Source organism: Labrus bergylta, chromosome 1, assembly GCF_963930695.1.
Source record: "Labrus bergylta chromosome 1, fLabBer1.1, whole genome shotgun sequence".
Classification (NCBI taxonomy): Eukaryota; Metazoa; Chordata; class Actinopteri; order Labriformes; family Labridae; genus Labrus; species Labrus bergylta.
The window spans coordinates 9,977,508-9,993,397 of record NC_089195.1 but is presented as its reverse complement, the minus strand read 5'-3'; the positions used below and the strand labels follow the sequence as shown (position 1 = coordinate 9,993,397).

At 39.2% G+C, this 15,890-nt stretch overlaps 1 protein-coding gene across 1 annotated transcript; it reads left to right on the top strand.

Moving 5' to 3' along the window:
- Positions 1–2,864: 2,864 nt before the first annotated feature.
- pld5 (phospholipase D family member 5) lies at positions 2,865–14,990 on the top strand. The gene is made up of 10 exons (XM_020642831.2): positions 2,865–3,195; positions 6,010–6,146; positions 7,623–7,806; positions 8,029–8,137; positions 9,517–9,644; positions 11,400–11,597; positions 12,330–12,481; positions 12,626–12,791; positions 12,913–13,003; positions 14,075–14,990. Exons 1-10 carry the CDS (start codon positions 3,148–3,150, stop codon positions 14,335–14,337), a joined length of 1,476 nt encoding a protein of 491 aa, XP_020498487.1. The 5' UTR covers positions 2,865–3,147; the 3' UTR covers positions 14,338–14,990.
- The last annotated feature ends 900 nt before the right edge of the window (positions 14,991–15,890 follow it).

The window sequence follows — 15,890 nt, the reverse complement described above, 5'->3', positions numbered from 1 at the left end:
GGTGACGTGCAGAGGGCACAACAGACACACACAGCAGGTTCACCTGCTATGACCTTGTTTCTCTGCTCCCAATTTCTCTCTGGATATCACAGACGGCTCCACAAGTACTATTAACAGTATTTTAAAAGTATTTAAAAATAATTTTCTTACAGATGACACAGGCGTAGAATCATTTGCATCATTGATTAAAAATAACTTTGTTTGTTCTAGATTATACAAAAAAAAGGAATTGATGTAAGATTACAGGCTTACACTTTATTCAAATTATTTGAAAGCCGAGGACTCACTAGTGTGTCTCAGTGGTAGAGTTGGTCATCTTTCAACCAGAAGGTAGTTGGTTTTGATTCAGAACTTTTGAACCCAGCTCCCACAGTCAACATGTTGAAATATCCTTCGGCTAAACACCAAACCTTAAAATGCTGTGGCATAGCCTGCACATGTGAATGTGTATGATTGGAAATAAGTGATACTGAAGGTCACTTTAAATGGCATCCACTGACATCAGTGTATGAATGTCTGTGAATGGATGACGCCCTTTAAGTAGTCAGGAGACTAGAAAAGCACTATCTAAGTAAACACTGAACATTCCCATGCTAATTATAGCACGGCATTAAGAATATGGTAACCAGGCATAGCTAGCCTCTGTTTCTCTAGATTTTGTAAATAATTGAATTCCTTCATTCAGTATTTATTCAGTTGACTTTTCTCTAAAAGAGATTGGAAGGTTTACTTACTAAAAAAAACAAAAAACCATCCACCACAGCAGCAGCGAGCTGTGTTAGTGTGTTAGCAGACACAGTCAATGGCTTTGTCCAAAATCACTCACTATTCACTATGTAATAAAAACATCATTTTGTAGTGGTCTCTGAATTCTTTGCATTGGTCAGAGTAAAGGATTGTCAACACAGTACTGTTAGTTTGTCCAAATGATGATGACAGGCTTGAGACCAGAGTCTTTAGTGAGTGAATGAGTTTTAGTTGGAAAATGTATTAATAATATAAGCATTATTATTATTGGTTTTTTAAATAAACTCAGTATAATACAAGGTTTTGACCAAAATTCCTGCTGTAATTTACAGCTTTTATTTTTCGGTTTTGGTTGCCATTGTCTGTGGCCAGAGAGTGAGAGAGTTGACACTAGACAACCAACTCAGTTTCAAAAAGTACTCCAGTGTCCTCCGAAAAAAATAGCCATCAAAGACAGTCAGCCATCCACAAACTGAAAGATATTTTATGTTGCCCCCTAGCTCCTCCTGCTGTTATATCAGAGGATGATCCAGCCCATCCTAATGTACTGTACCACCTGCTTCTTCAACATGGTGTCTGTTAAAAACTGAGCCAAACTCACATCACATCACAACCACGGCTACCAGAATAATTGGTCTCCCCACACCCAAGATAACAGAACTCAACAACAGGGTGATCACATGCATTGAAACCTCAATAGAACAGGACATCACTCACCCACAGAACACCCACCTCACCCCACTTCCCTCAGGATGGAGGTACGGAGCACTGAGGTGCAGATGGGCTCGCCTTAGGAAATGCCTGATCCCTGCTGTTATAGCTGCCTTAAACAAAAGGCCAGAGTGTAAACTTTTAATTGCTGTTTGACATTGTTTGTTTTATACACTGTGTATGTACTTTGGAGGGAATTGTCTGTTCGGCAGAAACAGGGCTGTGAAAATAAGTTTCCCCATGGGGACAATAAAGTCTAAATGCTTGACAGGTACAAAATGCATGCTAACGTTTGTTAAATAGCACTTCATCCATTCAGCTGAGGGTAATGATAATATCATTATTTTATACATTTTTTCACAAAGTAAAGTACTGGTCAATTTTAAATATGATTTAATGATTGAGATTCATGTAGTCTTATAATCTCTTAATCTTAAGAAAGACAATAAGGTGTAAACCAAATTTCTTGGCCAACTCAAAGCAATCAATGGAAATGCAGCGAGTACAACTAAAAATATTATTTTATGAAACAATTTATATGCCCGTTGTGTTTGTTTGTGCAGTCTATTGTTCCCTATAATGTAAGAAATGTGAAACAGAAAACGTTCTTCTATCCTTCCTTTATAATATCTCCCTCATCTCCCATTAGGTCCTTCTTTTCCTCCCTTTGCAGCGCCAAAACAGCAGCAGCTTGCCTGCAGTCAGCAGCATATGTTGTTTTCTACTTTAAGGCAACACTATATTAGGGGAGGGAAATGGGTTGAGGCGAATTAGAGAGTGGAAGAAAGTGTAAGCATATTTCATATTTTCTACACTGAAGCCCTTTAATGTTCTTCTGCACAAATGCAAGAGGCAGAGCTTTAGAATTGAAAGTGCAACATGAATGAGTGCCCCGCAATCCAGCGCATTACTGAAAAGCACATTTATTACAAAAATTTAACACAGTGGGGATTAAAGCAGACAGCATTGCTGACTTACAGTCAGGTCATTATAAATGAGAACTATAGGGCTGTTTGAAATTCTTTTGTCTTCTCTGGACAGAACTAGGCACATAAATGTGTGTGTGTTGGAGTGTGTGGTAGTATGGTAGTTTCGCTGCAGCTGTCACACACACTGGATCACCAATGGCACAGTTCAGTATCCATCCTTTCTAGAGCCTAACCCAACAGCTTTCTGCCAGATGAGTTCTGTTCACCAGGCTGATAATAGAGGAAGATAAAGAGAGAAGAGGAAGAGGAGGGAGGGATTGAGGAGGAGGACAGGGGTGTTGCTGTAGCTCCCAGCTACAGCTTTGTATTGGCCGTTTGAATGAGAGAGGGCTGGTCCGTCTCCATCTCTCTCACCACCTCCACTGAGAAGAGAGCACAGAGTGAGCTACACACACACACACACACACACACACACACACCGGACACACGCGCACACACACACACACACACACACACACACACACACACACACACACACACACACGCACAGTCAGAGGTTGGAGGAACCATGTCGGGACATGGGACGGACCAGGAGCTGAATTGCACATACATACCTTCCAGAACGGTGAGGGAGCAGCAGGATGAAGTCAGTGGCAGAGTGTGAAACCATCAGACTGTGGAGTGGAGTGATGAAGACAAAAAGGCAGACGGAGAAAGAGTGTGACTGAGCTGCTGTTTTTCACCTGTCACAGAAGTTAGAATGAGTGCTGCTCTCATGGCGGGACCGGCCCCTCAGGAGCCCTTAAAGGTGACGTTTACCTCCCTCAAATCTTCCCTTTGCATTTTTCTAATCAGTATTTAGGCCCATTAATCTCATTTAGTCTGCGGGTGGGATTCTGGTGCATGCTTGTCTGAGACTTTCCTCGCTTAATTACAGTAATACATTAAATTGCACGATCTCTTAAATGTGAGATGTATTCTTCAAATATCCAGTGGAAACACAAATGTGTGTATGATAAACAAAGTAAGGCAGTCATTAAATTCATACATTAAAAACGTCTTTGAATTATCAAAGACATTTTAAGACTGTAAAATGTCAGAAAAGCGAGGGAATATTCTTTGTCAATTTATTACAGCATGTATATGAGAATTTGTTTTTTTATGACAGTACAAGCCGCCCCAATATCAAGCATGTAAAAAAGAATATTCCTTATGTTGGACGCTTGAACCAGCTACTTGACATTTTGAATCAAAGATGACCTGAGCAGTTCTTTAGTAAACAAAGTTCTTGCTCGTTGTCTGGGATTATTGATTTTCTCAAATGACAGAAAATTTAGGAAAAATTAAAATGACAATATCCAAAAACTCAGAGGGATATCCTTTATATTAGAAAACATGAACAATTCTCACATTTAGGTCGCTCAAATCAACTTATGTTTATCCTATTGATTGATAAATTATATTCATTGTATTTAGAAGATGAAGAAACTTTGGGAGCATTTAGTAGCTAGATTTTAGATGTTTCCCTCAGGAAAGCTGGGGCTCAGAGTCTTGCAGTTTTATATGGTAAAGCGAATGATTAGAGGTCTTGGGGCCGAAACTATCTCTTTATCGATATTTGTATTAAGAATCAAAATTTATACCCTAATGTTTTACGACACAGTTAATACAATTTTGAAAGAAATCATTATTCGCTAGTTTCCCTGCTCCCTGCGGATGTCTACAAATTGCTAGTTCAGTCAGACAACTCATGTTTGTATGTTTAAAATATTTATTGCAGCAGAACATACAGAAGGCTACTGTAGTTCGTATTTGGAGTCTAGGCTCCGACCTCTTCACTCCTCCCAGTTTTAATTTAGATGCAGAAATTTGTGGAGTAATGGGATGATATCTTAAACCACCCCCAGGTGGAGCCTACAGGGGGATGCTCGGGTGGTAGTTGGGCTGAGCGAGAGTGCAGCACTGGTGCAGGTCAGAGCTGGCAATGAGAAAGCCGAGGGTGAGACCAGAAATCTTGCAGCGTATATAGACAGCTAATTGGAAGTTGTCATATGATTAATGAGAATGATGCATGTCATGTGTGAAATCAGTTCAGCTCGAGTTGACCGCCTGAACTAGCTCGTAGGCGTTGCCTCATTTTTGGCCAAATAAGTTTAGAAATCAAAATCTTCCATTTACTATATTATAAAACATTGACAATTATTATTTCACATATTTTGGAATCCTGATTCACCTAATGATATTGTTGTAGTCATGTAGTGAAATAAAAGGATTAATGGTGTCTGCTCTGAACCCTCTGCAACGTTGATTTTGACTGCATTGAAAACAGCTGCTGAAACCTACGGTGTACAGTGTTGTTGTGTTTTTTCAGTGAAGGAAATCATATAGCTGTCAGTCTCTCTCTCTGTCAGCCTTGTTCTGTATCATGAGGATTTTTTCAGATGACATGTACACATCCACAAGTGAAGCGTGGTCCTTTTGCTGAATGTGATGAAGAGCTCAGAGGTCTTGGTGGAACACATGGGGTGTGTTAGGTGTATCGGGCTGGCACCCTGTCTTTCAGCCTCATCGGCTGAGACGGACAGTGAAGAGAGGAGTGGGAGATCAGGTTGACACAGATTCTCAGGCCCACACCTTATCTCTGACTTGCTGATGAATATTGTCTTTCTTTGGTTTTTATGCTCACATTCTCTAAAAGTTGTTGCTGCGAGATATCTTTCTGAGAAAAGTTGACGCTAACGATGCTGAACTTATCATCAGGGTGTGATTGATTGAGCACAACAAAAGAGAATATTTAATGAGACATGATGACGGCTTGAGAACCGACAAAGCCAAACAGTGCAGGGAATGAGATGTTGAAAATGTGTAGTTGTAAGCAAAACAGAAGTGCCAAACTGCAGTTTTAAAACAGTGAAAAATAAGAACTCCCCGGGCCAGATCAGGGCAATAAGGCTGCTGCATCAACACCCCTGACCACTCTGACTGTCACTCAAGCCTTATTACAACCCGTATATACTGCACCACATACATGCACACTAGTATAGAATTTAATATTGCTTGTTATAGATGCGACATTAGATGCATCCATTCTCGCACAGAGGTCATAAAATCTCCTTCAGCTGGGAATAGCTCTGACAACAATGCAGAAAGTAAGTATAAAACAGAGCTTTAAAGTGATCTTTGTGGTCGGGTTTCAGCCTGTATTCATTTTCCTTCAGCTGGAGAGTGTTACGCTTCACTTGCACCCAAACATTTATGAATCTGGGGAGTTCCAGCTCAACAGTCTGAATCCCTCATCAGCCTGGTTGTCAAATCAAATGGTTTCTCCAGTCAAAAGAAGACATTTGGTTGTTGTTGTATTGATCATGAATCCATATCCTCTTATCAATACATTGATTGAGGACATTAGCATTTAAAAGCGGATAATTTCCCTTTTGTACACCACCAAGCAGTATCTGCTATGTTAATATGTCAATGTGTTCTCTCCAAATAGTCAACCTGCTTTGCGACAGCTATAAGGGAGGAGTTGAGCCCCACAGTGCTGCAGATTTCCCTTTCATAATTATGTCAACCTTTTCCTTAATGTGTGTATACGTGTGTGTGTGTGTAACTCATTTTCCAGACCCAGCAGAAGTGCATCGCCATCTTTGCCCTTCTCTGCTGTTTCTCCGTGCTGGTGGCACTGATCTTCTCATCGGTGGAAATTTGGGGAGACGTTGAGGATGGGATCACAGAGGAGAACTGTTGCAGTGACTGCAGGTAAGATGCTTTGTGTCTGATGTGCTAGCATAACAAGGGGGAAAATGAAAAGGTTTGGATCCTTGTAAGATATCTATGGAGATTCCCGATTTAAGCATACCCAGAGACCCTTTTTTCATGATATAATTCTCAGTTCAGAGTATATAAACTTAATCTGTTAAAATAATAAATGATCAGTGCCCATATTCACAATCATTCTGAGAATACTCTCATTGAGCTCCTAACTTATATTTAAGATTCTAGCAAGGAGTCCAAGCTTTTAGTGATTTAGGAACACTCTCAAAGCAACATTGAAGTGGTAAAGACTTTGAGTTTGGAGGCGGGATTGACCCCATTGCTAAGCACGACACAATCTTTCAAAAGCTTTGATTGGTTGATCTAAACCTACCATCCCAATGATAATGGGCATAGAGGGACTGTCAAATCGATCAGTCTAATCATAGAATCAGACATATTTATGACAACTATTTTAGTTAATGAACATCTCTTGAATAAACTGTAAGGCTCTATATAGCCTGAAAAATGTTTGAAATAATTATGTTTTAAATTGAAAGATTGGCATAAAAATATGACACATATATTTCTATATGCAAAGACATCTTATAAAATATTATGGCCCCAAATAATGTTATTAGTTGATATTTATTTTTGTCTGACTTTCCCCCTCATCCATCCAAGTTTCTGCGACCCCCACTATTGACACCTCGCGACCTCTCAGGGGGTCAGGACCCCCACTTTTAAAAACAAAATAAACTGTCCTAGGTTACTACGCAGGATTTTGGGTACCTCATTTTAAGTTGGGTTTTCTAAAACTTTCAAACCATATTTGTACACACTCTTGAAAGAGAACTCCCTCAACTTAGCATTGTGCTACTTTATGTAGCCTATGCCAGACGTAAGTTGACATGTTTAATACGTAGTTTTTATTAAATCTACACTCTCTTAGTCCCAGTCGAAACCTGATGCCAACATTTACCGCCATGCAACTTATCAAGTTTACACATGACACTATCAAGTGTCATGTGTAAAATGTGGTTGTGTTATGCTAGTTTTTTTCTACTGTAGCATGGAGCTACTTGGCTTAGATTCAGATGAGGTCTGTTGGGTCTGTAAGCTAACTTCTTGACTCCACACCCCAAGTTAAAGTTTTCCCATTTTCAAACTTTTTACCCTTAACTGACATGGACTACAAGTTCAGTTCAGTTCAGTTTATTAGTTTATTTGAATCAGGAACAATGTACAAAATAACTTTAGTCTAAGAGGACTGAGAGATGCTTTGAACAGTAGGCCTAATGGATTTAGCTAACGAGCTGTTGTCCCTGGGAAGATGATGACAAAAGTTAAATACAGATCAACCAGTCATCTATATACACGCACGCGCACACACATTCATAAGTGACATAACATGATTCTTTTTTTTTTTTTTTTCATTCAACCAGAGGCTCCAAAAACTAAATAAGTATGTGTTATTTTCAGCATCGAGCTTGTGGAGAATATTCCAGATGACCTCTTCCTCCCAAAGGATGGCAGACCCCACCTCCCCCTCTCTGCTGGCTTTCACATTCTGTTGGACCAAGCAAAGCATTCGGTTGAGGTTGTGTCACCTGCCTGGTCCTTAAACCCCTGGGATCTGGAAACAACTCCAAGCACTGCCAAACAGGTACAAAGTCAGGGCAGAGGGCAGGAGTCTTAATCTCCTGTATTTCTGCAGAGCCTGAACCAACTGCATTTCCCAGGGGGCTTTGTAAGAGGAAATGCAATTATTTTCACGTAAATCTGTGTGTAGTCTTTTAATGAGGTTATTCCTGCAGAGATGGATAAGTATTAGCCTTTAAAGAGACATCTGTGCTCAACTAATACAGAACATCCCTTTCCTCCTCAGGGTCAGCTTTTGTTCCAGAGACTGCTCAGCCTGAAATCTCGTGGGGTTAAATTGAAGATTGCCAGCAGTCTGACTAACTCTGCTGAACTGAAGACCTTGGCAGCACACAGTGAGTGGCTGTCATATTTTCATTTTACAAAAGCAATTTGTAATGCCACGTAGCCAACCAGAAAAAAAAAAGAAAACAAAAAGAAGAATTTATGGTATAGAGGTCAGAAGCTGCCAAAATAGAAAATGAATAAATGTTTTTTCTTGTGTCACTTGAAAACTATTCGACTCACTTTCTTGACACAAAAAATATATTTGTAATTGATAGAATGAATATGAGAGCGTATGTGTTTCATATTAAACATTTTGAACACTAAACAGATTTAATGCTCAAAAAAGATTTAAAGCTCCTGTTACAGTTTTTGGTTCAATTATGAAAAAGAGCGAGATTAATATCGATGCCTCTATATGATACGTAAGCAACCAAGACCATCAACATTATAATTTTTTATGTCTGAAACCGCTGCTGCAGGGTGGGTTTTAGACGTGGTGATAAACTGCATGCTGCAGAAACACACTTTATTTATATTTTTCACTGTAAAGATTTGAGATGAGTCATACATTTGACATCCAAGAAAGCGAGATGATTTTTTTTTTCCAACTTAAATACCGTTACTTAAGCATGTACAGGACAAGATCGCATTGTCCACAGAGAGTGCCAAAATCAACACACATTGATTGTTTCTCACAGAAGCCATAGGGAAATGTATAAATAATTCATGCAGAATTAAGTACATTTGGATTAACAAAGCCCCCCACTTTTAATGTGCAGTGTCGGAAAAGTGCAGTGTCCGACATTATATGTTGTCCCTTTCGTTTTGTCGTTCTGATGTTGATCAGTAATCAGCCTTCTACAGTCCAATTATTTTACTGCTCATTGTTGTGTTTTTGTTATGTGGATTGAGATGAATGTTGGACAGAGACCCAAACCAGGCTGCTATATTGAAAGTTATAAATAATTCAATCATTAATTGTTATTGTTACGTCTGCAGATTCCTTCCTGCATGTCTAAGTACCTAACAACTCACTTGAAAAATGCACCATGGTCCGTGCATAAACCCCTTTTTAAATATATAACTCCTGTAATATTTTGAAATTTAAGCACTTTTTACAGCTGCCTCTTTTATGTCCGCTGCACATAATTGAGTAGAAGCATAAAGATCATGTGATTTGTTTGAAGAAAAACAGTTCTAGGCTGCACTTAGAGCATGCAGCCCAGTCCAGCAGCTCTGCAGAACAGGTTAGCCATTGTTCATAGCTGTCAAATTTCAAAATGAAGGTCAAGAAAATCATGAATGTGAAAATGAACCTGACTTCTCTCAGGCTGGCGGCCTGCTGTGCCCACATGCACGTCAGGCAGCTCAAGGCCAACAGGCACATTTCCAGATTTCCCTCTTTCTAATTCTTTTAAACTTTACATATTTGTCTCTCATTATCTAGATGCAGAGGTTCGTTTCATTAATATGACAGCTCTTACAAGAGGAGAACTACATTCCTCATTCTGGATCGTGGATCGGAAGCACATTTACATCGGGAGCGCTGACATGGACTGGAGGTCACTCTCCAAGGTAACAACAAACATCAACAACAGGAGTTTGCAGAGTGATATCAGAGAGGAGGATAAATGAGCCTCTGCAGTCAGGCGTGGTCAGGTCTGCAGTTCATTTCTGGATTGAAAATGGCAACAGAAGCCTTTGGTCTCTCAGTAAAGAAGACTAGACTCACTCAGTTTTAATTAAATGATAACCTTGGCACCCTGCGGGGACTTCAAACATATACAGTTCAGATTAGTTTCACTCTACACCTGTACCTTTTAATGCACTTACTCCAGCAACTCCTAATGGGCATCAGGAAGATTTAAGATTTGCTGTCTGAGGCGGGCCAGAGAGACAAGTAGCATTCACTTTGCATTTGATACGTAATCCACAATAGTGGAAGAACCACACAGCATTAGCATACGACTTGAAGTGATTACCTGGCACTTTTCATGCCTCAGCGCTGGCTGGAAGTAAGACTGTTCAGTACAATTATCTAAAGAGCCAGAGGAAGGAAACAGACACATGTGTGTTCATACACACACACACACACACACACACACACACACCCACACACACACACACACACACACACACACACACACACACACACACACACACACACACTTGCACACATGCTCACAAGTACTGAGAAAAGCTAATGATGGAAGAGCTGGAAAGAAGAGAGACAAAAGACAGTTGGGCAGAACTGACTTAAATTAACGATACATGTTAGCAGACAAAACCAAGACCTCTTTATGCTTCCTTCTGGGTCAGTCACTGAAATAGAATAAACATGAAACAAATTTGAAAAAACAGTTAATGACCGGGCTAGAATACATTAAGAACGGCTTGCTCTTGTTTGCTTTTCTCTGCCAGGGCCAGCCCTCTAATTCATTTTGCTCCCTTTTTTTTTTTTTTTTTACTAATATTTCTAATTTCTGATCCCTGTTCAATTTGAGCCCAAGATGATTTTTGTATCTTCAATATTCCCCTTACTGTGGCCCGAAATACTTCACAGTAATGACTGGAAGGATTGTGATTAAATTAGTTACATATGTCCTATATGTTCACAGAGGAAATTTTGAGTCACTTTTGTGATACCCTGGCTTTTCTATTACACTCATATTCGTGGTTTTGATTGAAATGCCTAAACAATTACCGAACCCGTTTGCCATGAAAGTGGGTACGCATCAAATACCTCCTCCTCCTCACAGCCTCCCTGCTCGTCACACAGACAGAGTAAGCACGGCTATATGAGTGATTTCTAAAATGCTTAACTGTCCAAAGTCCCTGATGATCTCTTAATTTTTCATTTAGCACTATGATCCTTTCATTCTTTCAGTGTATCAGTTTCAGTTTTTTGTTTTGTTCAAAGCTGCACACCTGCAAAGCCTGAGACACACTCATCAGCACATGTGGTTAGTGCTAGCAACCATAACCTGCCAAATCATTAGCATTGTCATTGTGTACAAGTTAGCATGCTGATGTTAGCCTGTAGCTCAGAGCAGTGCTGAGCCTCACACAGCCACTGGCAGAGACTTTTTTCTCCCTTTGGAAGAAAGATTGAATTAACATATTTCAATATACAACTACCATTATATTATCAAATCCTCATTCAGTTTCCCTATTCTTCCTTTAAATAAGCATCAGTTTGACTTTTTATCTCACTCTACTTCCTCTCTCACATTGCTTAAAAACCATCTCTATAGAGTGTAAACTACTCTCAGCATGCAACTTTTCTGCTGATTCACCTCTTCCTGTGTATTTCTTTCTGACACCCCGCAGAGGAAAGAATTGGGGCTGGTGTTGTATAACTGCAGCTGTCTGGCTCTGGACCTCCACCGAGTCTTTTTATTTTACTGGCAGCTCCACGACAAGGACTACATCCCCTCCATCTGGTCGAAGAGAGTTACAGCCCTCTACGGGCGGCACGATGCTCTGGAGCTGCAACTCAACTCTACAGAGGCCTCTGCTTATGTATCTGTGAGGAAGCACTTTGTTATGTTGCAGTATCAATACCCCATTAAACACATAGATTTACTTTATAAGACAATGTATGCTACAGACCACAGATTGTGTCAGTATTAAATTCTGAGTCTGGTTTACATTCCTCCTAAGGCCACAATTTCCTGATTCTGGACTGGATGGTGAATATCGTTACAAAAGTTTCATTACGAGCTAATAACATCCCCACGCAGGGTGTGATTAATCACGTTAATATCATGCTGAGGAGCATCCTGGGTCTGAAAATCTCAGTACGTCAGCCTAATTTGACAGTAATGAATCTTGTTACCCTCCTAGCGACAGGACGCTTATCAGTTGCATTTTGCACATTTATCATCCTATAGGAGCTAATGGAGCCATGCTGTCACAAGCTGCTGGCAACTCCAGCCTACTCTTGTTCCTTACACCTTCTAGCAGTGAAATATTGATGAAGAAATGCGCCTTGTTGTTCATCTTTTTTTATCTCCTACACCCGATCTGTTATGTTAGACATTTGGAAAAATAACAAACCAAAAGAAGAAGATCCTTGTTGGTGTAAAATAGTAAATTGAAATAAACTGCTGTCAACTATTTTTATTGAACTCTAATTAGAATAAATAATGTGGTTTGAACTGAATGCATAGTTAAAAATAGATGAGTGTAAGTCAACCCTTTTTTTCCATTTTATTCATACACATTTTGTATTACTTCTTTTTTGTTTCTTTTCTGCAGACCTCTCCTGAACTCTTCTGCTCTAAAGATCGCACCAGAGATGTAGATGCCATCTATCAAGTCATCCAGAGTGCAAAGACATTTATCTTCATATCCGTGACAGACTACCTCCCTCTGGTGAGCAGGAGTTTCAGAGGAACCACCAGCACAAGGTACACCCAAACTTTTATTATAAAGGCTCTGACATTCAATCATAGTACCTCGGGTAAAACAAGACAAAGAAACAAGAATCTAGGGAAACTATCGTTGCTTTGGGATTGTTGAGCAGTGTCTAATTGCATCTGCTGCATCAACAGGTACTGGTCCCATATTGATGAGATGATCAGAGAAGCCGTGGTGCTCAGAGGAATCAAAGTTCACCTGCTGATTAGCTTCTGGAAGAAGACTCATCCCCTCACCTTTAACTTCGTCACCTCCCTCAAGTCGCTCTGCATGCAGCTACACAACTGTTCATTCGAGGTGGTGCGTGAGTTCAAATGATTTCTTCAAGTTTTTGTATTTGCAGTGAACTACGGGGCATTCTTCTTGATTGATTATGGAAATATTTATTTGAAACTGATCTTCATTATTCATGTCTTTGCAGAGGTTTTTCAGTCACAAGGAGCAAAAGGAAGATGTTGAACATGGGCTCAACCACAACAAGTACATGGTGACCGACAACGGCCTCTACATCGGTAGGCAATGTTTAATCTATCTGCAACCAATACAACGTACTTCAAATGGACTCTCTTTGGCTTTTTTACATATACATATTTTTACAAGGTATTTTTGAAGGTCAGGCCTTTATGTAAACCATATGTCCTAGATTTTTTAGTTTGTAGTTTGATACCATTTTTACATCTTTCCATCAGTAATGAAGCTATGAAACCGTTAGCTCAGCTTAGTCTAGCTTTGCTTAGCTAGGTCAGATAAATTGACCACTCAGAAGCAAGCTTACTGTACCTGGTAGGCAAAAAGTCCAAGAAATTACTCTTTCGAAAACAGCAACTTTTTGTTTATATGCCGTCATTTTTTAAATGATTTTATAGCCTAAATTACTTTATTATTATTTTTATTATTTGAGTTTATTACACTTGTTTATTGTGATTATTTAATGTACAGTACACTGTGGAGTAGTAGACTGTGTTGGATTAAGTACTTTTCAGCAGGATTACTTCAGCTGTATTATTTCAGGTTTACATAATTAAGTTTCCCTACAATTACATATAATCACTATTTGACTTTCACTACATTTTAAGTGTGTTTACATGCTCTCAAGGACTACAGCATCTGTACATGGGGCGTGTGCACTAACCGTTAGGCTACCACCCTTAAAACTGTTGTGATCTTTGAGTGAGTCTTGCTGTGTTGGTGTCGACCTTGTTGAAAGAGATTTTGTAGCTTGCTTATAACCCACAGCCAGAAGGACTGGAGAAGGTTGATAACCAAGAGAAGAGGGTTATAATTATATCAAAAACACATGATGTCTTAACAGAGCTTCAGCTATGCTAAGATAACAGTTTCCTTGGTGTATTTTTATATTTAAAGTACAGTACATGATACTTGTCAGAGTTTTTAAACTATATATTATATATATAGACAAATATTTACTCTTTCAGACACAGATACGACACAAACACACCAAACTCTATGGATTTTTGGTATGCTAACAAAGACAAAATCTGAAGAACCAGAAATCCGAGTTCATTGTCATGAGATAAGACTTCTTCAATACTCAATATTGGAGTGTTTCTGTTTGTCCTCAGGTAACCATGACTGGGTTGGGAGCGACTTTGCCATGAGTGCAGGAGTTGGGCTGGTGGTCAAGATGACAAATAGCCCCACGGACAGGGGAGTGACAATCTTGGAGTACGTCAAGGCTGCTTTTGAACGAGACTGGAGGTCACGTTACGCCAAGGATCTGCAAGTTAACAGAGATCAACAGGGAAAATACAGACACCTGCTACAAAAGAGAATTCACATGGAGCCTAAAGAGGAAAACAAGTGGAACGACCCTTTACCTTTATAAGCACAGAATGTCTTTATATATCCTAAAGTCTTGTTTGCTGAATACGCTTGATTTTACAACACATATGCACAATATGAGAATGTGACTTAGACTGTTAGACTTGAATTTATTTTTGTGATGTCATTTCTAGATTTAATAACAATCAAAAATAACTTAATAACTTGACTCATTCATGTTGCAAGCTACAGTGACTGTTTGTAAATCACTAATTAATTATCAACTGTCATATGAGCATGCTATTCTGCATGGATATTGAAAGCAATATTCATACTGGAACTATATACTAAGACAAGCAATATGCTGATTATAAAATCAATATGCACTATACCAAACTTATACAGAATGAATCCATAAATGCATTCCATCAAACTCACCTGAACCTGTTTATGGAAGATTCTCCGATGATGCACTTTTTTGGTAAACAGTTGAGATATATTTCTTAACTCTATAAACTTTTTGATGCTCTCTGCATGCACACTGTAGCATGTAGAAACCTTTAACTGCCTTTCGATGTAATGCTTTTATTTCTTTACTGACACACACTCAAACATGTTCATGCACTAGTTTCACAGATATGACAACAACTGTAAGGATGTCATTAATTACTGTATCTTGAGTTTTCATCTGCCTTCATAAATGCGCCCTTTTCCTAACTGTTGTTGTGTTTATTAGAGCATCATTTCACTGGGTTGCATGAAGTGCCTCACATTAACACTCACACACTACAGCATAACAAGGTCAGGGGCTTCTCTACAGATAATGGTCTCATATCTCTGTCTTTGTCCCGTTTACTGCTTTACAGAATTTAATTACCATTTACTAATGTAGCACTGCCTGACCATTGTTCTCTTCCTATTCTAAGGAATTTTCAAAAAAGGCCTCATGGTTTTATGGTTGACAAAAACAGTGGTATGTAGGCTGGCATAGCCATCAAGCTCAGAGGGGTGGCCATTGCTTTGTCAAAACGAGGGACTTGAAAATGACTTTGCACAACAATTACATAAGACAGGTGAATACGAGAGGATTGAGTGCATCAAAAATTGAAACTGTTTTTGCTTACAACTTTTTAAACACAGGTTGACATGCAAAATTAGACTCACATTTATCAGCAACTAATTGCCAACATTTAAAAAATTTGCACTACTACTTTGCACTTTTAATGTTAAGACCAAAATGTTTTTTTTTTGTTTTTTTTTTAAATTGGGCTTCCAGCAATATAGATTTTGAATCTTTTTGTAGTAAATTATATGCTGCTTTAAAAAATGTGTTTTTGGGTGTAAATGGTAAATAGTAAATGGACTTGAGCTTATCTAATGCTTTTCTACTCTTCTGACTACTCAAAGCACTTTCACACCACATCTCACACCTACACATTCACACACGCATGGCAGAGGTTGCTATGTAAGACCATCAGAAGTAACTAATACCATTCATACACCGCTGACAAAGCAACGGGAGCAATTCAGGATTAAGTGTCTTGCCCAAGGACACATCGGACATGTTGCTGCAGGAGCTGGGGATTGAACCCTCGGCTTTCCAGTTGAGAGACGACA

What these genes read in the sequence shown, in the direction of transcription:
- pld5 (XM_020642831.2), top strand. Translation starts at nt 3,148, where the DNA reads ATGAGTGCTGCTCTCATGGCGGGACCGGCCCCTCAGGAGCCCTTAAAG. An exon ending in CCCCTCAGGAGCCCTTAAAG is followed by an intron (nt 3,196 to 6,009) that starts GTGACGTTTACC and finishes CTCATTTTCCAG; the next exon opens with ACCCAGCAGAAGTGCATCGC. An exon ending in AGGCCTCTGCTTATGTATCT is followed by an intron (nt 11,598 to 12,329) that starts GTGAGGAAGCAC and finishes TCTTTTCTGCAG; the next exon opens with ACCTCTCCTGAACTCTTCTG.